The sequence below is a fragment of the Tauraco erythrolophus genome, chromosome Z (assembly GCF_009769465.1).
Source record: "Tauraco erythrolophus isolate bTauEry1 chromosome Z, bTauEry1.pri, whole genome shotgun sequence".
Classification (NCBI taxonomy): Eukaryota; Metazoa; Chordata; class Aves; order Musophagiformes; family Musophagidae; genus Tauraco; species Tauraco erythrolophus.
The window spans coordinates 96,787-121,543 of record NC_141496.1 but is presented as its reverse complement, the minus strand read 5'-3'; the positions used below and the strand labels follow the sequence as shown (position 1 = coordinate 121,543).

At 53.3% G+C, this 24,757-nt stretch overlaps 2 protein-coding genes across 3 annotated transcripts; one reads left to right on the top strand and one right to left on the bottom strand.

The window, feature by feature from the left end:
- The first annotated feature begins 6,674 nt into the window (after positions 1 to 6,674).
- Positions 6,675 to 11,622, top strand: GRP (gastrin releasing peptide). The gene is made up of 3 exons (XM_086629821.1): positions 6,675 to 6,921; positions 8,094 to 8,344; positions 11,569 to 11,622. Exons 1-3 carry the CDS (start codon positions 6,774 to 6,776, stop codon positions 11,620 to 11,622), a joined length of 453 nt encoding a protein of 150 aa, XP_086485947.1. The 5' UTR covers positions 6,675 to 6,773.
- A 7,076-nt stretch (positions 11,623 to 18,698) lies between these two features.
- RAX (retina and anterior neural fold homeobox) lies at positions 18,699 to 20,402 on the bottom strand. 2 transcript variants are annotated; one of them, XM_086629676.1, is made up of 3 exons: positions 20,132 to 20,402; positions 19,781 to 20,010; positions 18,699 to 19,151 (listed from the first exon to the last, which is right to left on the bottom strand). In XM_086629676.1, the coding sequence occupies exons 1-3, from the start codon at positions 20,400 to 20,402 to the stop codon at positions 18,699 to 18,701; spliced, it is 954 nt and encodes a 317-aa protein (XP_086485802.1). The 2 variants fall into 2 exon arrangements, with proteins under 2 accessions (XP_086485802.1, XP_086485803.1); XM_086629677.1 differs by having other exon boundaries at positions 19,781 to 19,933; positions 20,148 to 20,402.
- Between the last annotated feature and the right edge of the window lie 4,355 nt (positions 20,403 to 24,757).

Sequence of the window (24,757 nt, the reverse complement as noted above, 5' to 3'; positions counted from 1 at the left end):
CGTTTTCACAGCAGCACTGTGTGGAAGGGGGCTGTGGGCACCATGGGAACCCCCGGGCTGGGGCCATGAAGGAGGGCTGGGCACCAGTGCAGACCCGCGGAGTGAGGACAGGGGCTGGTCCCCATGGCCATGTTGTGCTCGCAGGAAGGGGCTGAGCAGGAGATGGGCTTTGTTCAGTCTCCTCCACGCTCTCTTCTGAGCACTGGGGTGTTTGACGTTGGGGTGACAGAGGCTGGGGGGTGCAGGGCAGCCCCGGCACCGCTTGCTGGGTGCCCATCGGCTCCTCGCAGCACTTTGGCCAGGCAGCACCAGAGGTGTCCAAGTCCTGGCTGCCAGACGTTCCAGTTGAACTGCTGCCTGCGTTGGCAGAGATAAAATGAGCACGTGGAGTAGCTGGAGAGAGAACTCCAGCTTAAGCCTTGTTAGCAAGTCATTTCTCTCTATGTTTAATCAAGATAGTGAGCAACAGTGATGAAAAGGACATTTTCCCCTGCGTGCATGGATTTTATCAGTGTTTCTTTGAACATCTTAGGGGCCAAGAGCAAATAAAACGTAAGCCATCCACATGGCAAAAATTCAATGTGTTTCTCTGCTACACGGCTTGGCTTAAACAAGTATATTCCATCTCTTCTATCATCGTTTATGCTCTGCTACACTGCTTTTGTATACGGAACCAACTCTGCATTGCTGTGTGAATATGCTGTCATCAGAAACTATATACACATGTGCTATATATAGTCTGTATCTATATACAGGTGCATGGAAGTCTGACGTGGACATGACCGTCACCTGAATTTTGAAGCTGTTTGAAATACGAACCTCCATCTCTGTCTGGCTCTGAGTTTTACAGATAAAGCAGCTGTGGACAACACTTTGATTCTTTTGTGATCGCATTAGGACATCAGCATCTAGTGCTGGTGGCCACATCTGTTAGAACTGAAATGAAAGGTACGTGGGAAAATTCTGACTGCAAGAAGGTGTGGGGAGGGGGTGCTGGTGCACCTGCCCTCTGCGAGCCCCTGGGGCACAGGGGGTGCAATTCCACTGTGTGCTGGGCTGCAAGCGAGGAGGAGGAGAGGCGGCTGCCTTGGGTTTTTGTTGTTCTCTGAGAAGGACACGCGGTGTGACTCTGCCCCAGGGATGCCCGAGGCCTCGGCTTGCCTTCCCGGCCAGCTCAGTGCTCCGGCAGTGGCAGCGCAGCCAGGGCTGTTGGGCACCTGGCTGTGGCCCAGGGGCTCGGGACTGGCCGCGGTGGCTCCCTGCTTCTGAGGGACAATGATTGTTCTGCCAGCTGCTGGGTGCTGTGCTGTTCTGCTTCGCTTTGGGAGCCTGGAGCCACCCGCTGCCTCGTGCTTTGCCAACGCCTGTCCTTTCTGTCACCTGCACTTGCCCTGCTGTCTGTTCCTTACCTGGGCTTGTGTTGTGCAGGTCCCTCAGCTCTATTTTCTCCAACACATGTGGTGTTTATAAACCCAGCATCAGCAGCTGTATGTGGAAAAAAGTTAACACTTGGGAAACAAAACTTGTAGATCTAAATTTCCTTGGTGCTTATTTTCCATAGATCTTCTGTCTGGCCAGCAACAGTTCCTGAGAATTCAGGAATATAAATGCTTCCCTTTGAATTCCCAAAACATGGAACCCCTCCACCACAAAAGTCACAAAACCCAAAAAATGTGATGGCTACTGCAGCACACGGACATACGCTGAGTGTGTGATGAGCAATCGCTTTGGTTCAACTTCAGCCGTGCAGGTGCAGGACTTCCTAAAATGCAGCACAAACAGTAGCAAATGTCTTAAATGGTGCCTTATTAAATAAATGTTTATTATTTCATGTTGTTCAGCCTCTGTAAGGTTATGGAGCTCTTCTCTGAAAAATGTCTTCAGTTCTTCAGGGAACTGTTACCGCAGAGTCAACGTTCAGGTTATTTGCAGAGCAACTGCCCTGACTACGGCTTGGAAGTGCTGGAGATTAGTCTATTCAGCATCTTCAACATTTACAAAGTATTCCTTAGTGATCGCGCCCTGTTATTACATCGGTGATACGCTTAAACCACTGTTTGTTCTGCACATACATTGTAGCTGTCTCTAATGTCAGCATCACGACAAAGAAGCCGATGAAAGGCACACCATTTTTCTTTTATCCCTTTTTATTTCCTTAAAATCAGCCTTGCTGATAGAACAATCATAGTTGTCCGAAATGTAAAGGAAGCAAATTAAAGAGTGTTACTGTGGTAATAGCATTTAAAACCCATTAATGTTTTCCTGCCATAGAGTGCAACAACAGTTCACTGTGCCATGGGATACATGGAAAGCAGAAAGGTGTTTTAAATTGGACAGAGCTGTTTCTTCATGTTCAAACACAAACTTACGTTACCGGATTTCTTCTTTAAGAGAGAAAGCTTGTCTCAAATGAACGAGTCAGTCACAGTTGGTAACATGCCTTTATTGTAGCTGGATCCTTTTCTATTGTGGGGGGTCCGGTATATTATTTCTGGATATTATCAAATTATTATTTTTCTGAAAAGGCTAATAAAAATAAGAATTAGAATAAATCCATATCACCTTTTTAATACTTACGAACAAGTAAATAAAGAAATGCTAATAATGCACACGTATTCACAGAGTGGGCTGGATCCACAGCCAGGCTGAGGAAGAGGTGACGAGGCCAGGGAGAGAGGATGGGACTTTGGGCACGTCCCTGCCTGCTCAGACCTGCTGCCCAGCACCCAGACAACCTGGCGAGCACACACCAGGTGTTCAGCAGCCCACGTGTGGTCCAGAGAGCAGGGGCCATGGCAGCCTCTCTGTGCCTGTGCCCACCCTTCCGCCCTCGGCTCCCCGGCCGCAGGTGGGACCTCTCCCATGTGGGACCCCTCCCGTGCAGCACAGCCTGACCATGGCTTTCGCAGAGGTGTTCCTACGTGAGCCTCCTCATGCAAGAGAGCACTGCGGACGGAGGGGCCTGAGAGCTCACAGCAATCTGCTTTATTTGCCCTCTATTCCCAGGGAAGGAACGAGGGACATGACAACACTTCTTGTGCCATCTCCCCTGCCTGGTGCAGAGCTGGGCCGCGAGTGCGGCTGGGCTGGGGTCCCATGCGCAAGGGTGGCAGGTGGCCCAACGCTCTGCTCTGTCCTGCCTGGAGGTCTGTTGCAGTTGCTGTTTTACCTGGTCTCTCACCGCGGGCTTGGTGGGACTCAGCCACCAGTGTCAAATTTGCCACTCTTGCCACTTTCTACATTTACGGATTGGAGTATTTCAGCATTTGTGCAGTGGTTTGGCTTAATTTTAAATAGATGTTTGGGGTTTATTTGTTAGTCGTCGGGTTATCCTGCTTCAGTGCTGAGTTCTTTTTCCAGTCATGTTTCCCTCGGCTGAACTGTTTGCAACCCAGTTCTAGCTGTGACCCCGCAAAGACACGCCGGGGTGCATACGGCATTAATCATGCTCCCTGAGTCCCCAGGTGCCAGCAGGGAAAGGCACACGATAAAACCAGCAACTGCCAGCCTGAGCCGAGTAAACCCCTGCAGGCGGAGGGGACATGAGCCACAGCATGCAGACAATAATCCTGCCTATGAAAAGTGATCAAAGCCTACAGTTCCCAGTGATCATGCATAATAAATACGTCAAGGAGCGGCTTCTTCCTTCACAGCTCAACCTGCTCCCAAGAGCCATCGGCTGCAGCAAGCAGAGGACACCCATGGGCAAGCCGTCGGGTCTGGGATGGTGCCAGATGGCCCCAGGATCTCAGTTTATGACAAAACCCTGAAAAATGTGTTTTTCTTGTTTTCTTTCTCCACTCAAAAAGCTAATCCTAATTAAAAAGAAAATTCGAACTGAAATTTGATCAATTCTCTAAATCAGTATTTTTCGCTGTAGCTTTAATCACCTAAAGGGCAAACTAATTTAAGTCTTCATCAAGTCCATAATACAAGGTATAAAAATGGGAGTGCATGTTGAACAACCCCAAATTAAAGTAGCTCGAGGCAGTGCAAAATGAGATTTAATGTGAAAGCATAGCCTTGACCACATGAAACGTATGAAGACATAGTGTGTATGCAAAATAGGAGAAAGGTTTATTTGTTTGCATAGTGTTTGTGGTAAAAGAGACTCAGGACTACAGGGCAACAAGGAACTGGGTAAGAATTCTTGGTCTGGCGTTACTAGCCCAAGCTCAGTAACAGCACAGGTGTAACACGCAGCTACATGTGCCTCGCTGACCAGAAGGTTTCGGTATTGCTTTGTGTTGCTACTCCTCAACAAGCCCTACATAAAGCAACAAAAGCAAAAACAACGGAAACAGTTGAAAGGTAACGAAATTACCGCCCCAAACGGAGTACTAGGAAACAACCGACTTCCTAAGGTAATTTGTGCAAATGTGCTGGTTTCAGGGAGGTGGCTGCTGATGGCTTCCCTGGGCTCAGCTCTCCGCTGGAGCAGGGTCTGAGGGAACACATGTCCACGGCTTCGACGATGGAGTGACTGGGGCTGAAACACAGGGCAAGAGGAGACGCGCTGTGCGGCGTTTGCCGTGCTGTGCCATGCTGCACCGTGCCGTGCCATGCTGCACCGTGCCGTGCCCCGCGATGCCAGCTGCAGGAGGGCTGGTGGCGGCCGCCCGGGGCCAAGGCCCCAGCACAAAGGTCGGTCCAGCACAACAGCCGAGGCAGGCAAGAACGGTCAGGGGGCTCCCACTGCAGCTGCTGTAGTTTAGGAAAGCCAAATATTTCACTTTGGTTATTTGTTTGTTTTTTTCTGAAAATGGACAGTTTCCTGAATGTTCAATTTCCTGTCTTCAATTGCAACAAACAATTAGAATTTCCCAAGGCCAGCAATGTTGTATTCACTCAGCTGTCGCCCGGCACAGAGCACGCGTTCTCTGTAGCTGTACTGCGGGCTGCACAGCGAAACTCATGATTGAGGAATGAGAATACTATTGTAATTAAACAAGAATGCATAATTAATAAGAAAAATAAAAGAGTGAATCACATTAATCAGTAAAAGAAGATGCAATAAACTAAGACTAAACAAAGGAACAACTTTGCTCATACAACAGGATACACAATTGACTTCAAAAGTGATTGTACGAGATAGTTTGCCCAGTAATTATGTTAATTCACGTCCATGGTAGTTTCCACTGGGTATAGTTCAGTTCCAGTTGTGCAGGGTCCATTGAAGGATCCGGGATGTCCATTACAGTCAGCTCTACTGTGTATCCTACTCCCTGACATAGACAGCAAAATTATCACATAAACCGTACCAATTCCACATGACTTCATCCCTCTCTGTGTCGTTCTCCTCAGGGCTCTGTATCCCTCTGCGACTCACCCACCTTCACTTCAGTGAAAATACTCACATGCCCGAAGTTGCGTGTAAGGGTTCCTCTGCCTCATGGCCTTTACAGTCGTATATCGGCTCCCGCAGTGACTCATCCATCCTTTCCTCTGCGCTGCCTCTTCAGAATGGAAATCTTTTCACCCATTAACCAGTACAAAGTTGGCCAGTTCCAGGCACCTTAGAGTGCTGGAAAGTTTATAGGGTCTCTGTGCAAGGAGAGAAGAAAGTCCAGGACATCTGAGAGTCACATTACTGTCACCTGTGACAGTGAATTTATGTGATATTGGAAATTAAACTCGTTGCACAAGATCTTCTGTTTCAACGAGCTTCAACTGATGTTGTCCTTTGAGTTTGGTCATTTTACAGCCACTTCTCCCACTTAAAAAAATGCCAGAGCATTTTTTTTTTCCATAAGCTCTTGTAAAAATGTTTCAACCTGTTTGGTCATTTTAGCCTAGAGCAGCAAACCAGTTCTGTGAACGTTTTCCTGCTTTCTGTAAAGCAGATAGATTAATTTTAACAGAAACAACTTCTTCAGAAGAGGTCCTATAGCAGGAACGTAACTGAGTCACCCCGGCTCCGTGGTCCAGCAGTCTGTGCCACCAGTGTGGAATCCTCTTTACCAGGCAAAGCTGATAAAAAAACGCAGCACATGTACCCACCGTCCCGCACAGCAGAGGGTAGCGCCGCACAGTGCCACCGGCGACCCCTCGCCCCTCTGCCCGCCCCGCACAGGGGGTCGGGGGGGAGGCCTCGGGCTGACGGGTGATGCTGGGCACCACCAGCAGCGCCTGTCCCGCACGCTCTGGGGTCCCTCATAGCCGCCCAGGCCGCCCCAGAGCACCCAGCCACGTCGGACGAGGGGAGCTGAGGGGAAAACAGACTTCTGAGAAGTTTCTGGTTTTCGAATATAACCGAGAAAATCGCCCCGAGGGAATGTCAGCCGGTCCCTCCAGAAGCAGGAAAGCACCCAGGGACCGACGGCCCGGGAGCGGGAGCAGGAGCGGGAGGGGGGCGAGCAGCTGCGGGGCAGCGGCGGCGCGGGGGCCCCGGCGAAGCCCGTCGGGTGGGTGCCGGGCCGGGGGCTCCCGCGGCGGCGGCTGGGGAGGGCTGAGCCCCGCGACCGCAACTCTCCCGCCTCCCCCTTCCCCACGGGAGCCTACCGGGGCGCGGAGGCGGGCGGGGGGCCGGGGCTGCCGGCAGCGGCCCCCGCCCCCGCCGGAGGCAGGACGGCGGCGCGGGGTGGCTGGGGGCGGCCGCAGCCCCGGCCCCGTGAGGAGGCGTCAGGCGCGGGAGCTCCGCTCGCCACCGATCCCGGCTCCGTATAAATGGGGGGCGGCGGCGGCGGCGGTGGCAGCGCTTCGCCCAGACGGAGCCGGAGCCGGCCCGCAGCGGAGGGCGGTTCGGCGGCACCGGCGGCGGCGGCAGCGGCACGATGGGCGGCGGCGACCCGCGGCGGCCCGGCGCTCTGCCGCTGCTGGCGCTGGCGCTGCTGGCGGCGCAGGGCGGCGGGGCACCGCTGCAGCCCGGGGGCTCCCCCGCGCTCACCAAGATCTACCCCCGCGGCAGCCACTGGGCTGTGGGTAAGTCTCCGTCCCGCCCGCCGCTGCCGCCGCCGGACCGGACCGACCCTCCCTCCGCCCGGCCCCCGTCCGCGCCTCGACCCGCCCGACGGCACTCCTCCGCTCCCGCGGCGGCCTCGGCCGGGAGGACGGAGTCGCGACAGCTCGGCGTCCGACCGGGCTGCCCGGGTCGGCGGCGCTGTCCCCGGTGCCGGGACGGGGCGGAGGGCCGCGGCGAACGCCTCGGAGCGAGAGAAGGAGCGGCCGCTGCCGCCCCAGCCCTCTGACGGTCTCCGGTCCGCACCGACGCCGGGCTCCTCGTCGCGGCGCGGGTCTCGTGCGAGCGCGTCCCCGTCGGGCGCTCCCCGGTACCGGCCGGGCGCGCGCTGCCCGGAGGCTGGCCGGGGCGGGGAACGGGGCCGCGCGCTCCCCCGGGCTCTCCCGCCGCTGAAGGTCCGGCGCGGAGCAGCGCTGCCGCGGAAGCAGCCCGCGCCCCGGGCAGCCTTCCGCCCCCGCCCCGGCACCCGCCCCGTGCGGGCACAGGGTGCGGGCGGCGCGGCGTTCCCCGCCGTCTGCGACGTGGTTAAGTGCTGGTTGTTTCAGGCAGCCAAGCCTGGGCAGCCCGGTCCGACCGGAGCCCGGGGGCGCTCAGCCTGGAGGGGCTCCGCCGGTGCTGCCTCTCTCCCTCCCCTCCCCTGCAGCCTCCTTTGCAGCCTGAAGGCAGCTGTGATTTCATGTTGATGATGGTATGGTGTATCAAAGGGGCATCCAGTTCAGCTCCTAGAAAGGCACTGGACCATAGGCTTACACTGGAGTTCCCACATCCGATGCCACGGCAGGGAAAGTCTGAAACCTACAACTTCTCCGTCCGCTTCTTATTCCTGCACATCTTACCAAGTGCCTCTCCCTAGCTCCAGGCAAAATGCTTGGTGATCTCTGCTCCCTTCTCAGCTACAGTTTTTTTCTCTGTCAACGTAGCATAAGAGGCAAAGGAAATTAATTGTGTGTGACATTGTGACAAAATCTCCAGTCCAATTTGTGCTTCAACTTTGACATTATCTAACGCCTTGCCTTGCCTTGCCTTCCCTTCCCTTCCCTCCATACGATCAGTCAATAACTTCCAGCTGATGTTTGAGCGATCAAACCTATACCTGTTTTGGTTAATTCCATGCTACTGTCATTTGTCGTTACAGGACATTTAATGGGGAAAAAGAGCACTGGAGATTTTCCTTATGTTTATGAAGAAGAAAACAAGACACCACTTTCCGTGTTACCCGAAAATATCAGGCAGCTGGAAGACTATCTGCAGTGGGAAGAAATCTCAAAATATTTGCTACGGCTGCTGGAAGGGAATGAAAATAAAAGTGCTCACTTTTTAAAAGGAGGGCTTCCCTGGTATACCAGGAACACCTGGGAGACAGACGACAATAGCAGTTGGAAAGATGTAAGTAAAATAAAACCTGTGAAAACACTCCATATATTCAAGTTTGTTTTACAGTAACAGATCAGCTTCCTCTAACTTGTGGGTTGTCCAGAAAAGTAGCAGGAATGCATCTGGTGCGCTAGTCGTTTGGCAAAGTAAGACTCTGCTCTTGATTACAGACCATCACTTGCAGATTCTATTTTTTATTAATTAATTTGATACTGGGCATAAGCTCAGCAAGCATTAAGCAGTGTCTGGGTTCCCTTCAAGTCATTTGGTCATCCCGTTCTTTTCCTTTCTAGCACCGTGTGCTCAGGTGACGGCGCCAGCGCCGAGTTCTGTGTTAGTGCAGGGAAAACAAGGTAGTGTGGGAGGCAGGTGTGGGAGCAGGGGACAGGAGGGAGGCAGGGCGTGCTGCGTGGAAAGCCGCGGCCATCCTGGCTGTCCAGTTGCCGTTCTGGCTGTCGTCGATCAGCGGGGAGAGCGACTGGCTGGGAGAGTCTCCTCTGTTCCCAGCTGCGTCTTTGGGCCGCGAGAGCCTCTACCCCCAGCCCCCATCCCATGGTGCCGGCCGCTGCTGTGGGCGTTTGGGGTCTCGCGAAACGAGCCTGTGGCTGCTGCTGAGCTCTAATGTGTGCCTAGGACCCACCTCCCTTCCCTCAAGTTGATGTATTTCTAGCACTATTTGACAAGATAACGAGGCTTTGGAACAGATTCCTTCCTATTCTTTTGGAAAATGCTGTAAAACACACTGGGAAGGATACCAGTGAGGTTTTACAAAAAGTAATCAGGGTCTAAATGACATGATGTAAATTGCAGAATTTACTAGAAAACTTTCTCTATAACGCATTGGGTACGGTAATGGTGATAGAGCTGCAGAATTCTTTTAGATGACATTGAAAAAGAATAAAAAGATTAATACACTCCCTTGAAGGCATTAATGGGAAGATTTTTTTTCTTCCCATATTCTACTGTTATGTGATGTAATTAATATTCCGGGGCTAACTTCAGCCCAGTCTCCCTCCTGAAATCCTGGTGCAGTGAAGTCAGTGAATACTTTGCTTTTGACTTGAATATGGGTAAAAATTTACCTGTTAAATTTAAGTCTCTTACACCACTGACATGAACGCTGTCCATAGATTTCTTTCTGGCTATGGCTTTATGGCAGTGATACTTATAATAGCTGTGATTAATGCTATCTAAAAAGGAAACTATCTCATCTTCAGCTCTGCAGTGTGCAGCTTTGTAATCAAATTAGGTGAACAAATTCCATTACGCTATGTAAAGAGGGAAATATTTTGACTTCTAAAAGTATCTGGTAATAAATCGTACTTACGAAGGCTGAAGGTTGCCTCTGGTAAGTTTAATCACATCCATACGTGTGTACTTTTACCCTAAATTAATATCCACATTTCTGTGGTCAGGCATTGAACATATATATGTGGAATAATGAGATTATTGCCTTAAATATCCATATTTGTTCAATGGTTAGTAAAAAAATCATGTCTTTCATGTGACTAAGGTATATGACAGCTTGCAGAACCTCATTCTGCCATAGAACCTTTCATTTCCAGTGTTCAACAGTTGCTTTGTCTCCATCTCAAAGTAAAACAGAATCATGAAAGTAGTACCTAACCCATGCTTTCCTGCCGTTGGACACAAGCACCTGATCCAGCCTGGATAAAATATGATGTATTGGGTTTTCCTTTGACTTCAGAAAGTAAAAACTCAGCACCTGAAAGTTATCTATGTCTTTTTGAGATCTGCCTTCCAGATGAAGAAGTCCTGAAGATCAAAAGGAATGTGCTCTACTTTTTTGAGGGTTGTGATAATTTCCTACACATTTAAATAATGATAATAATTATTTTTAATAAAGGAGGCCTTGTTTATTTATAAAGGTGGAATTCTGGTATGTGAAATTCAGTCATACATGTACGCAGTGGTACAAGAGCATAAATGGCCTTTGGATTTTGAGCCTGTCGATTTTTCTGGATGTGAGGGGTTCCGTGTTTCACAAACTTTGGTTAGACAACACCTTCGTTTAAGGTGCTGCTGTACCACGGCTAACGAAGGCGTCCATGTACAGGCATGACGAATGCAGCCCCCTGCCTTGGTGGGTGAGGATGATGGTGCAGTGCACATGAGAAGTTTGTACTTGGCATTAAATACTTTTCCAGCCATATTGTGGTTGAGTTTGAAATAGAAACTAATTCTAGGAGGGACCAGACACTGTGTTTACAGTGGGTTACTATTCACTGTGAAATGGCCTGTTGGATTGAGGGACTGAAATGTGACCAAAAAAAGGTAAATTGTGAACCCTACTGTCAGCGGGCGGAACAGCTGTCCCAAGACCTTGTCGCCATGAGGGGGCTGTCATTCTCATAGACTGAGGACGCCCTCGCAGAGATGGGAACTGCGAGGAGTGTGTCTGTGTGTGTGCAGCCCTGTGCTCCGTCTACTGAACATACGCACAGACAGGCTGTGTTGGGAAGAAACGTACTATGAGGCCTTTGTTTCACAGACTCTTTCAAATTTAGCTGATTTAATTTAAAATTTGAATTTTAAATTTAAGATCAGAAATCCACAAAGCTAAAGGCTGCAGAAGTCAATGGAGATATGTACTTCAGATAGCTCAATTCAGGGTCTTGCTTATTAGCTCAAATTCATTCCATGCATTATTCACCACTAATGCTCACACTGTGCTGTACATTTCTCAAGAATAAAAAAAATTATTTCTGAAAGACTCACCTAGAGTAGTGAAAGTGCTGTAACACACGAATAGTCAGAAAAGCCAAAGAGATGAGCATAATAGTTTGGGGAATTAGGCTAAGGGTGGTCCACATGAGTTATTTTCTTCTGTGTTCAGTTAACACCAGGCAAATGAAGATCTTGCCCACTCTTTATTCTGTGAAAAAAATCACAGGTGAAGTAGTTAAAGATGAGAAGGGAAATCTCCTGCAAGTTGGCCTAAGTGTAAAAGTAATTTGGAAAATAAGCTTTTTAACAGTAATGAGATACTATATAAATGAGATGGCAGACACAATCACTTGGGAGAATGACTTTCCTCGTACTTTGGCAGTTGGTTATTACGCTAACCAAGACAAATGAGGTCTGTTTTGGAAAGATTATTAGGAACGTGTTTGTTGTGTGAATACACAGAGCAGATGTATATTAGGCTTATTAACTTAGTGAAGGACTTTTTTCAGGACTGGTCTAGAAATAATGTTTTTTTCTCTTTTTATTAGATGATGGACTATCTGCTCCAAGTTGTGAATATGAAAGAGAGCACTCCAAGCTGAAAGAAGGTCTCTAAATCATGAAGAAATTGAATATTTTCTGTAAGAGACTATATTTCACAAGCACTTGATTGTATCAGATAAATCAACAAGGTCCCTTTCTGTAAACAAGATTTCCTTTGTGTAAAATACCTAAATACACATATTCTTGTGTGTTTCAGCAATGACTAAACTCTCTACTTCATTTTCAAGGTTGCATTTTCTCACTTGAATGGCTTTGTTATATATAATTGTCACGGAAGGGTCTTCCAATTAATTATATGACTTACCTATCTAATCAGTTCATCTCTTAGTTCGAAACTACATGACATTTCAACAGTCGCAATAAATAGTACTAATAAAAAGGCTGAGTTTATACTTTTGTTTGAGTTAAGAAAACAGAAATTGGCTGTGCCCCTAGCTAGTAACAAACAACAGAATGATTCATTTTCCACTGCAGCTCTTCTCCTTCCTGAATGGCTCCCTGGTCTGTAATTTCTTGTCGACAGAGGGAAGCTGACACTGCCTTCCCAAGGTGTCGATGGCCCCGGTACCGTGCATGTGATACATTTCCACGTGCACGGAGATCTGCTGGAAGAGCCTCTGCCTCCTTGTTTGACTCGGAGGGGATGCAGCAGCTCAGCATGCTCCCACTGCACACGCCTAACCATGTGTTAGCAGGTCCAGGACCATTGTGTGTCCACATGAGAGTGAAGAAAGAACATTGCCTCCCAGGAGAACAAGCTCGTCACACCTTTTGTTGGGACTACAGCACATTGTAGCCACACAATGCTCCTTGCTCACTGGTCCTCTTTGGACTGGACTATGACTCTCTCAGAGGTCCAGACAAGGTGATGATGTGCTGCCACCTTCCCTCGAAGGACAGCACTGGCAGACCAGACTGTGTGGACGACAGGAAGCATCTGTCCCTGCACAGCTCGACGCAGAGCAGAAGAAGCAGGTCTGGATAAAGAGGTGATGCTGTGAGGCCACGCCTGCAATGCTGTATCCAGTTCTGAGCATCCCAGTACGAGAGGGACAGAGACAAACCAGAGACAGCCCAATAAAGGGCCACAAAAGATGATTAAGGGGCTGCAGCATCTCTCCTACGAGGAGAGGCTGCAACTCTTCAGCCTGGAGAGGAAAAGGCTCAGGGAGTCCTACCAATGTGCACAAATACCTGGGGGGGTATAAAGAAGAGAGGGCCTGGCTCTTTCCAGTGACACTCAGTGACAGGACCAGAGGCAATAGGCACCTCTGACCATCAGGAAACCCTCTCCCACTGCGAGGGTGACTTCAGCACTGGCACAGGCTGTCCGGAGAGGCCGTGGGGTCTCCCTCCCTCCTCGGAGACAGCCAAAAGGCACCTGGACACGCTCCTGGGCAACCGGTCCCGGGTGACCCTGCCTGAGCAGCGGCTGGACAAGGGGACCTCCGGAGCTCCCGTCCCCCCTCAGCCCTTCTGTGAAACGGAGACCGACGGAGAGGGGAGTCAGTCGGACGCGCGGTTTCGCACACAGCAGCCGCGCTCGCGCCGGTGAGCGGCCGAAGGCGCGGACGGCACCGGGGCGCCGGAGGTCCCGGCCGAGCCCAGGGGCCGTCCCGGCCCCAGACCCCACGGAGCGGGGCCACCCGCACCGGGCACGGCCGCAGGCGCCGGGCAGGGCCCGCCGGGGCAGCTCCGCCCGCCTCCAGCAGGCGGCGCCCTCGGGCCGCGGCTGTGCGGAGCGCTCCGCCCGAAAGCGGCGCTTAAAACGCGCATCAGCGCGTTGGCTTCCCGAGCCGCCCAGGGGCCTGTCTTTTACTCCCTGCCCCGGCCTCTTAGAATCATAGAATCATAGAATGGTTAGGGCTGGAAGGGACCTTCAAAGGTCATCTAGTCATCTAGTCATCTCATCTCTTGGCTGAGATGGAGTCAAAGCAGGGACACCTGACCCACCCGCGCTGGTCAGCGGCTGGAGCACCATCCTCCTTGTCTACCCCTTACAGTGCTCCCTTCTGTATTGGTGGCCAAAGCTTCAGTTCTTATCTCTTCTTGCCTCCATCCAAATTTCTGCTGCCTCTATTTAAAACCTCTCCTGAATGTCTTGCCTAGGTGGCTTTAACTGCGTTCCTATGCAGAATCAAACATTTCGGAGCTGATTTCACAGTTCTTAGTGGGGCAGAAATGTCATATGACAGAGGGACGACTGCCAAATGTCAGCCAATTTTCACATCATGCATTGGCAGAACACAGAGATGCTCAGAGAGAGGAGACACAATATTTATTCTACTGGAAAAAATGGTAATGTTGTCAGAGTGACCAGCACCGTGGTCTAACCAGCTTTTCGTTCTGCTCTCTTTTGTTTCGTTCCACCATTTTCTCCTATGAAAGGATTTTGTAAAGGGGTACTCTGTGGTTGACAAACTGCTGAAAAAAAGTTGGTAAAGTCCCAAGGTTTGTAACCCGTGGGATCAGTGACACAGGAAGATGCTGACTGCATAGAAGAAAGAATGTGAGTGTCCAGCCCTAAAACACTGTAGCTGAAGGGAAACCCCTTGAATTAATGCCTATTGGAGTTGCACTTCATAGTGTGTCCCAACAGACTGAACTGAAGAAAGATACAGCCAGGACCTTCAAACAGGTATTTGAGATTTTTTAATAGTAAGTAACTAAATGTTCTAGAAATCCCTGTTAGATGTGTCTGAGGCAGATGGAAAGAAGATGCTTCAGCTCTCCATCTCGACTGCAGATACTGACGTGTCCTCAACAGAGGAAGGGAACAGTATTGCCCTCAGCACCAACAGCTCATAACAGAAATTTAAACTGTGGCTGAGTTCTGTGTGTTTTCATCTCACAGGGGCTGTGACCCGTCATGGCCATGGAGCACACACGAGGGCCGGCCCGCCGCTCCGGAGGGAACTACAGCTTCTCCTGACCCCATCCTGCAGGGACTGAGGGTCAGTCCTGGTCAGAGAGCCAGTTTTGCTCTGCTGGAAAGCAACTGAGCTGAAGTCCGTGTCAAAACTCTGCTTGGCTTAAATAGGTCAGGAGTCTTCGCTAGTTTTCTCAAATTCTGAGAGGATTTTGAACAAAGGTGGGAAGGAAGAGAGATTAGAATACATTTCTGCTGAGAAATGGTGCCATTGAGACTGAGTTTCATGATGGCATTTTCCTCATGATTATTAATTCCGAGATCTTCAAAGCTCTGTATAGTTAATTGTTTTCTCTCTTGCATAGCTCACGCTACTGACCTGTGCAAAACCTTGCACTTCTGTCTGTTAAGCCTGGGATTTCTGGGCTGAGCAAAGACAGCCAGGCCTAGCAGAAAGACTTCTCATGAAACAGTTTGCTTCTGCATTTCACATCTTAATGAGAAATCACCCAGAAGAAACCTCATTTGCCAGTGCAGACATTGCTACAGGTGAAGCAGATGCAGAGACGGTGATTTGATTTTGCTCTTCCAGTACTTTGAAGCAAATGCAAAGCGGGCAATTTGATGGTTTGCATAATATAAAGATGTATGTCCATCCATCCTCTCCTAGACTAAAAAATAGGAAGCTCAGACTGGTCATGTGGGATTTACTTGGGAATGAAGCAGGCTTTCCAAACACAGCCTGGGTCTTAGTTCAGCCTGTTCACCGAGCAAAATACAACAGGTAAGGGAAAGGAGAAAGCGCACCTCGGCTTCCGACACTGGCTGCCTTCCCCAAGGCCCGTTTGAGGATGGAAGAGTCCAGTTTGACTGGTGGCAGGCACAACTTGTCCTGTCTCCCATTCCCAGCAAGGTTTGCCCCTCCTCACTAGTCACCGGCCCCGTGCTGAGACGGGACGTGCGGTACCCCCGGAGCAGAGATCGGTGCCCACGGGAGGGTAGCAAGGATTCATCGCCATGCAGCAATCCCGCCCAGGAGCCTCTTGGGGCAGCCCCTGCTGATTGCCCCATAGTCAGGACACTGAGCAAAGGCCAAGGAGCTCTTAAGAAAACTCCAAGAAGTACTTACAGCTTCACCCACCAAAGCCTACACGCTTCCGTGAGTAGCCACGACAGCTGACAAACCCTGTCCTACAAGTCCACCTCTCCCAGAAGGCGATATGCCATGGTCAGCATAACAACGTTCACTGTCTGCAATTGTCTCATTGCAAAGGAGTAAATTTCTCAATATTTTCACTGGCAGTCTTGTGTTGGTATTTCTTTTCCTTGCAAAGTAGTCAAATATAGACACTAAAAATGCTATCTTGCTAATACAGTTTAAGTAAAAGAAGAAATAGATCACTCAGAAAAGGCCAGGCTAATAGCCTTAGCAAAGTTAGAGTAAAGAAGTGGTTAAGGATCTAGATGATTTAATCCAGTTTTAAGAAAAGGTTTTACAGTGAGCAATTAGATGCTGTTTAAGGAATTAATCACTAATGGGTCATTAACTCTGACTGCTATTGTACAGTTAACAAGCCGAGGCAGGATTATTAGACTCAGCACCCAATTAAGGAGGAGAAGATATTTACAACAAAATGAACAAATGAGCTTTTAAAATGGAATGGGACAATCTGAAAGGAAGTGTAGGAACACAGAAAACTAGACAGCATACAAGAAAGAGATGAGTTTGCATACACCTCTGTCCCTTTATTTGTTTGAACAACATTTACCTGTCTGTGCCCACTTCTGTTTAGCTGGTTAAAAGATTCCTTTTTTTGCAGTAAACTCCTATCTTTCCTTGAAGGACAGGACTGCACAATTTATCCATTACAGGGCTCATATGTACAATGTATAACAAAAGATCTGCTAATATGTCAATAAAAGAACAATCACCATAGCTTCACCTAATCTTTCATTTTTTGCTCGCAGGTGTTGGATCAGGAGCTTAATAGAAGTGAACAGGTGTCTTCAGCGGCTGTTTCTGCTGTCCTGTCGCTGCGTTTTTATCCGCTGTTAGTCTCCAACAGCTCCGACAGCGCTGATCAGAAAGTCAGGGGGGTCTTTCCGATGGCTTTACAGGACACAGAAGAACTGGAGGCAACAGGGAGGGGCGTCAGTGATGTTAGAAGGTGGAAGAGCACGGCTGACATCTCAGGGAGCTGCTTGCTGTTCATGAGCAATAAGCACAGGCAAGAGCTTTTGGGCAACGGTGAAGCGTGCACGCATGCCGGAGGGTTTTCAGCATCAGAGCCGCAGGCTGGATTGCAGCCAAGTAACGACAAGCAGGACTGGCCCTACCCCGGAGGAGGAAGAGTGTGCAGAGCCTGTGCGGTCATTTGTTAGCGTGTCCCCGTTACCGACACAGCCCTGGGCGCGCAGGCACTTCGAAAGCACACCAAGAGACGTCCTTCCCTGCAGCCACCAGAGATGTGCCTCCTTGCAAGCCCGGCATCCTCAGCGATGCAAAGCTCACCTGTGAAAGGACTGCCAGAAATACAACCTAAAAACTGAAGCAATACAGTTTTTGTTCTCCTCCCGTCCCGCAGAAGTTTACTGAGGACTCAAAGCTAGCGAAGTATCTCCCTGGTCCTGACAGCAACAGCACTTTCTTTTCCTGACCACCCGGCGCTTTCTTTGCCAAGGAAGCAGAGAGCAGTGTGCTGGGGACGCTGGGCACTGTGGCGGGCACACAAATACAGCTCCACAGCCCAGCAGGTGGGTCTGGCCCAAGCAGGGTGACATCCCCCCACCCCGAGTTCAGCGGGGACCACTCACCAGGCCTCCCTGCAGCCCCTGGAGCAGCACAGCGCCAGGAGGGAAGCCTGGGGGCCTGGCACAGCGTGTGCTCTGGTCCAGAGGGCCATGTTGGATCTGCAGAGAGGCTGGGGAGAGAGGAAAAGGCGTTTCAAAATAGAGGGATTCCAATTATTATCTGTAAAAGCAGCCCTCCAGACAATGGATTGGGGCTGCTGCGGAGAAGGCTGTGAAGGGATGTTTAGAAACTGCTGTCTAAGGTTAAAAAGCTCTCTGAAGTGAAGCTGAACAAAGCTGACATACTTGTTTCTATTGGGACTCTTAAAAGATACGCACAGATTGTGAAAATATAATTAGACGCCAGCCTTTGTCTGGCCACAACGAGTGGGAAATGGTGAAAGGAGAGGTCTCCCAGTCTGCATTGAATCATCCCCAGGACACAATGAGGGCGCTTGTGCATCCTTCTCTCTTCCCTAATGAGAAACGTTAATTGCCACAACCTCCAGAGTGTGTAGAGCACCCCGTGCCCAGTGGAGGAGAAGGGGTGTTTCATTACAGCTTCTCAGCCCCATTACAGGCAGTAACGGAGATAATGGAAAATAAAGATACTGTAGTTTTAGTTTCGACGGCTTGGCGATGGGCGCCGGGCGGGCGGGGGAGCGAGCGCCCTGCCAGCCTCCTGGGGCCGTCCTGGGCAGGATGCACCCTGCCGGCCCCCACCGACAGCTCCCGTCACCCAGCCCAGCGTCCAGTGCCCCGTCAGCTACCGCCCGTCTCCCCTTGCGGGCAGCTGGGCTGCGAGGTCCTGCAGCACCTGCCAGTCCCCTTCTCTGAGCAGGCAGCAAGGGCCAGGGCCCAGACCCCTTCTCGCTGAGCACTGAGCCCCTTGGTGGGTGCGTTCCCTGCCGCAGGGCTGCAGCCGCCAGTGCTCACAGCCAGTTCGGGCAGGGTCCTGCTGCTGGAGGAGAGGAAGCAGGACCCACAGCCAGGCCTGTCCCATCCCTCGGCACATCGCAGGCAGCGGAGGTCCGGCCCGAGCAGCCCATTCGGGTGCTGAAACAGGGCGTGCAGCCTTCGTGCAGGACGTGCCGTTAACGGTGCGGAAGCAGAAAGCCCTCCCCAGGTAACGCAGGTCGGCTCCCAGCCACCTCACACAGCTCTGCGCCCTATGGCAGCTTTTATTGTGACTAAAGCGTCCCGCCAACCACGGAGAGCACAGAGACTTTTTTTCCTAAGCTATGATAAGGCCCCTAACTCTGCAGGGCACGTGGAAAAGGGCATTAAAAGGACCACAAAATACAAAGCGAGTCAAGGCGTGGGGGAAAGGCTGGTGCAAGGGACAGCCCTCCCTCGCCCGGCCAGCCCAGGGAGCCAGGGCAGGACAAGGGCGTCCCTCTGGCGTCCCAGGACCGGCCTTCCCCGTGGGTTTCTCCCAGGCGCTGAAGAGGGAGTTCAGATTGTCTGCCAGGGTTTGCCGATGGACTGGATGTGCTCCTTGGCCTTCATCCGCAAGGCGGCAATGCTGGTGTTGCGCGGGTCGGCCTCATCCAAGGGGAACTTGTCCACAAAGGTGGCCCCACACTGGTATGGCGGTGGCGGCCCCATGGCACCCAGGGGCTGTAGCGCGTGGGTCACTGCCGGAGAGTTCAGGAAGGGCGGAGGTGTGTAGCTGCCGGGCAGGCTCTGTGGCGAGGCCACGAAGCTGGGCAGGGTCTGCAGAGCCGTGCTGCTGGGCACGGGCGGGCTGAGCCATGTCTCCAGGGGCAGGTTGCTGCTGAGAGGGCCCATGGGTGTCGCCTGCGGTGAGCGGCTGAAGGAGAGGATGGGTGAGTCCTGCAGCTTCATGGAGGTCACCTCCAGCTTCTCCTGCCGCCTCCACTTGGCCCGTCTGTTCTGAAACCACACCTGGAAACGCAACTGCTTCAGCGGGGACTCAGGGTGGCCCGGCAGCGCGGCCGCCCCCCCGAAGAGCAGCGGCTCTGCCCCGGCTGCACCGGCCACGCAAAGCGAAGCAGCAGACGGCGGAACGGACGGAGCAGCAGACGGCGCCGTCGTGCCCAGCCGGGGCCGGGGCAGGAGCGGGCTCGGCAGCCCCGCGCTCGGCAAAGAGCAGCGCGGCGAGAGCCCCGCGGCGGAGCCGGCCCTCCTGGCTGGGCCACCCGACGGCCGCCGCCGCGGCGCACCGCGGCTTCGGCTGCCCCGGGCTGCCGAACGGAAAACGGCCCCGCGCTCCGCGGTGTCCCGCCGGCCGGCCGGGGCCGCCGCGTCGGGGCCGTGCGCACGGCGCCAGCTGCAGACGCGCCCGGCGCTCCGGCGGTGCCCCGCTAGCTAGCCACGGGGCTAGCGGTGCCGGTGCCGGGCCCGGTTCACGAGCTCGCGGGCCGGGACAACGGGGCCGCCTGCGCGCCCTGCCGGGGCTGCTCCGGCCGCCGGGAACGCGAGGCTGAGCCGAGCCGCGCCGGGCCGGGCTGTGCTGGGGGGTGCTTCCCGCCGCCGGGAAGCGGGGGCTACCGGAGCGCGGGGCCGGGCGTTACCTGCACGCGGACCTCGGGGAGGTTGACCTTCATGGCGAGCTCCTCGCGGCTGTACACGTCGGGGTAGTGGGACTTCTCGAAGGCGCGCTCCAGCTCGTGGAGCTGGTACGTGGTGAAGGTGGTGCGGTTCCGCCGGTGCTTCTTCTTGGGCTGCTCCTCGTCCGACGGCTTCCCCTCGCCGCTGCTGCCGGCGGGCAGCTCGGGGCTGGCGCTGCCGGGGCAGTACGGCTCTGGAGGGGGAAGACAGGCGGGTCACCGGGAGGGCGATCTCCCCGCCGGGCCCGCCCGAGCCCGCGGGGGAGCGGAGTCCTCCCGCCCGCCCCCCCGGCGCCTCTCGCCCGCCGCGCTCACCTTGGAAGCGCTCGGCGCGGCCCTGGGGCTCGGCCGGCGGCGGCTCCCCGGGCATCTTGGGGAGGCAGTGCCGGGCCCCCCCGCGCCGGTCCGCCTCCTTGGCGCTGCCGTCGGGCGGGAAGGGGCCCAGCAGGCCGTCCTCCTTGGTGAAGCCCAGGATGGCCTCGATGCTGTGCAGCCTCGACGGGTTCCCCCCGGGGCTCCGCGCCGCCTGAGAGGACAGCGAGAAGGCGCCCTCGGCCATGGCGAGCGGGGCGCCGGGCGGGTGCATGGGGCGGCCGGCCCGGGGCCCCGGCGCGGCGCTGCGGTCCCGGCCGGCCCCGGGGCGGCGCGGGCAGCTCTGGCCCGGGGCCGCGCGGCGGGCTGGGCTCCTTGGGGCGGGGGAGGAGTGTCGGGGGGCGGTGGGGGAAAGGGAAGGCGAGGCCCCCGCGCCGCTCCGGCATGGCGGGGGAGGCAGGGCAGCCCCAGGGCCCCGCCGGCAGTGCCCGCTGCCCGCCCCCCCCTCCCTCCCCCTCCCGCCGGCCGCCCCGCCCCGCCGGCCCCGGCCCCAGACGGCGCCGGGCGATGCCATCCGGGGCCCGCCAGGCGGGGCGGGCCGGCCCCCGGCTGCTGACGGGGGCTGGCCCAGGAGCGGCGACCCGCTGAGCCCCGCGACCGGAGCCCCGGGACCGGGGCCGCGCCGCCCCGGCCGAGCGCCGTCGGAAATCGCCGCGGGACGGGCGGCTGCCGGTGCGCCGGGCGCGGGGGCATCCAGCCGGCACGGCGGTGCCCGGGACGGCAGGAGCCGCTAGCCGGGAGCGCGGCGGGCGGGCACGGGAAAGGGGCTTCCATGGAGGGGCTGGAGAGCGGCGGGAGCCCCGCGGGGGTCTGGGCCGGAGGACAGCGGGTGCCCGGCTCGGTGCCCTGCGCCGGGCCGGGGGCTCTGGGGCTCTCTCCGAATTGCTCTGGCTTGACAGCTCCAGCCTAAGCCGGTGCCGGGCATTTTTCAAGTGCACCGGTTTCTCGGTAGCCTCTCAAGATGTGACATGCAGGAGATGACGTGTGTGAGGTGACATGCTGGAGGATGCCGTGGCACTGTTCTGCGTCAAACGCACGGGGGAAAAACCACTGGGGATAGAAGCTGATGCTCTGGTCTCCTGTCGGGATACTCGCCCTGCGTCCGGCTGCCTCCAAAGCCGGGTTTACAGACCTAGTGAAAGCGCATGTGGGCTGTTGGGGAGAATGGACTCTAAAGACGTTGGAAGGAGGTGGGCTCAGCTCAGCCTTTCAGCCATCACAAGTCTGGGGAATGTGCTAGGCAGTATTTCTGGGGAGATTTTCCAAGGTATCGGTGTAGGACAGACCCCATAAGAAGCGCTGATGCTGTGACCTTGTCCTCCACGGCGTGAGTGCGGCTGGGAGGCTAAAGGGCAGGGCACGGCTTGGGAGACCTGCAGAATGCTTTTGGAGGTAAGGCAGAGAGCCACATCCCAGACCTGACTGTGTACTTGGCTTGGTGGAGGACACAGACTCGGCACAGTACTGATACCATGTCTCGTGTCTCCAACATGCTCCTTCCTGCATCACTGTTTTTCCTGCTTTTCTCTTGCTGTCACTTTATCACTGTTTATGGTGGCGCTTACCGGTTCCTGAGGCACCAGCCGTCTTTTGTGTCAGCTGGTTTAAGTGACAAACACGGTAACATCCAGGGTGGTTTTCAGCCTGAGCTTAGCTTTGAAGAGGCTCCCATTTGAAGCCTGAGGAGAGTGTATGTGAACGAAAAACACTGCTGCTGCTGTTTCTTCCAGATGTATTAGCTAGTCTAATAAAAGGTATGACCTCTCTCAACAAATCTTCGTTTTGGCTTCCCCCCATCCCAATAGGATGTGTTTCGTGTAGATTTTTCCAGAGGAATTGCTTCTAAACAAAGATTGGCAGCTCTTGCCTCTGCCGGTGCCCACACCTTTTTAAAGTTTATGGTCTGATGTCCCAGAGTTAATTCCTTTTAGAAGTGCTCAGCTTTTCCTAGCAGCTCCAGGTGAGGTTTGCCTTCACTGAGTGCTTCTGGGGGGGGTGGAGGCGGGGGTTGGGGCCGAAAGAGCTCAGCCATCCGTTGGCAAAGGGGGAAGAGGCCAACAGAAGAGACAAGAAAAGGTTAGTGTGGCTTTTGTGCACAATATGAAAAGCAAGTCAAGACCATTGTAGGGGCATTGGAGGGTACTCAAAGCAATCAGCCAGGGGCCATTGTGTTCCTTTAATCTACATGTGTATTTCCCAAGAACTCTATTAGTGAAGATGAATGAGCTGTGCAATGTCCCTAATTTCTTCTAATTTGGAGCTGGGGTTTTGTGGCTCTCACAACCAGCACAAAACGTGCCTGTCCCTCCAGAAGCCCTGGGCAAACTTGGGAATTGTTTTTGCTTGTTGCAGCGAAAAAAGATAGCAAGGTGAGAGGATGCAACAGTAGCCCTTTAGCCAGACTCTGGTCTGGCAGTAAATGCTGTAAAGGGCATTGGGTCCTGGCACAGGTGCTGCTTTTAGGGCACCTGTCAAAATCATCAAATACAGGGACTCACATTTGTTGCTGTTAATCGCAATGTAGATGTACAACATAAAAACCTTCCAGCCCCCGAAGCAGGGTTCACATCCTGCACACTACACGAGAGACCTTCCTCCCTAATAGAGAAGGATCCTTCTTCCTCGGCACTAAGATTTGCATTTGCTGTATGGAACTGCCTTTGTCACTGTAGCATCCTTCCTGCAGGGGACTGGAGTTACCGAAAGATGAAGCAACTCCCTTGGTCACAGTCTGTAAAAACCTGAAAAAACCAAGCCCCATAGAAGAGCAGAGACCAGATCTGACTCTTCCAGCTCCAGATCTCTTTTCTCTCTTGCGGTGCTGAGGGCACAGACTGTGATGCCCTGACATGCACCTGAGGCATCGAACTGCTCCAGAGGTCTAAGGGTTCCTCTGGTAATCAGGGACTAACATAGAGAGTTTAGAATGGCAAAGAAAGGCAACTGCCTGAACATTCCCCTTTGTGGCAGCAGGGGATTTAGCTAACAGCCAGCGTTAGACCCAGCGTCCCGTGGGACGTATGTCGTACTGGTATGAAGCCTCAGAAACCAATTACATCACACCTTCGCAAAGACCGTTTACCTTTGGAAATTTAGAGGGGCAGTCAGGATCACATTTGAGAATATTCGTTAGCGGATGAAATAGGTGGGACTTGTTACTTGCTTTTCCAAAAGATAGCCCCCATTCCATCACCTTTTTTAGTTTTTTTGCAACGTATTATAACACTTACTGCTGAAATTATGGTTGGAAGCAAATGGACAACCTCTAAAGCGCAGCTGTCTGCTATATGTCCTTCCTGTGCATTTGTAGTGAAGCCCAAATGGGAAGAGTTTTGATCCTGTTGGTGCTGTTGAGACATATACTTGGGACGTGGCTTCACACAATGAAGTCAGCACTGTAAAATGCCACAGAGTCTTGCTCCATTTCCTCCTGTCTTCATGTCAAGCTGAAATAATTACTGCCTTGCAGAGCAGACGTTTGAAGCTGGAGTCACTCTGCAGGTGGGACATCGCTCTCCAGACTGGTGATGTGCGGCAGGGAGCACCTCCCCAAAGGATAAACAGGACTTTCAAGGTCAGACAGCAAATTGAAGGGGTGGGAGGCAAGGAAAAGGGGGAGATATTCACCCAGTGGGAGCCTATACCCTGCTGCAGTTTGCATACTCTGTATCGTCCAACACATTGTTAAAAACTGAAAAAAATGGCTTTGCTTTTTTTCTCCCCACAAGTTCCGAAGCGTGTGGTTTAAGAACCTTCTTGAAAGCGTGATGTACGAGGAAGCTGCTGCCTCCTCCCATCCCTGCATCGCTCACACCTCAACAGTCACCTCCTGCTTTTTTTCTAGTGAGATTGTTCTTTATCTGCCCCTAGGAGGGTTGGTTGTGTTTCCTCCACTGCTTCCGAGGTGCTCCGTGACATGCAGGAATCCTGCAGAGAGGGCTGAGCAGGTCCCCGGGCAGCGCAGTGCCGGAGCCTCCCCAGGGCAGAGCCTGCTGCCCCGGTGCTGCCCCACTGCTGCCCTGGTGCCCGTCCTAGCTGTGGGCATGGAATCGGCTGCAGCTGTGCTGGGAGCGGGGCAGCCCTGTCTGGGTGCTGAGCAGCTGGGGCGAGGGCTCTGACGTGTGCCACGGGGCACCGTGCTCGGCCGTCCCTCCTGAGGGAGCGAGCGGAGGTTCCTGCTGTAAGGCTATATTAACGCAATCCTTCTTTACTTGTTTTCCAATTAGCCTAATTGAATTCGGATTGCTTAAAAGTGGTCACTAGAGACATTTATCTTGATGGGATGACGGCCTTGAGCTCCAGCGATCCTATTAACTGTAAGAACCCAAATCCCAGGTAGGGTCCGTCCAGCAGTAGCTCCCATGTGACCTAACGCTTTAATCTGCTCCTCTTCCATGCAGCACACACGCACACGCAGACACACGCACACACACGGATGTACACACGCACACACACGGATGTGCACACGCACACACACGGATGTGCACACGCACACAGGTGTGTGCACGTCCTACACATGTATTTGTGCACACAAGTGTGTCCCCATGCACACACCTGGCACATACGCAC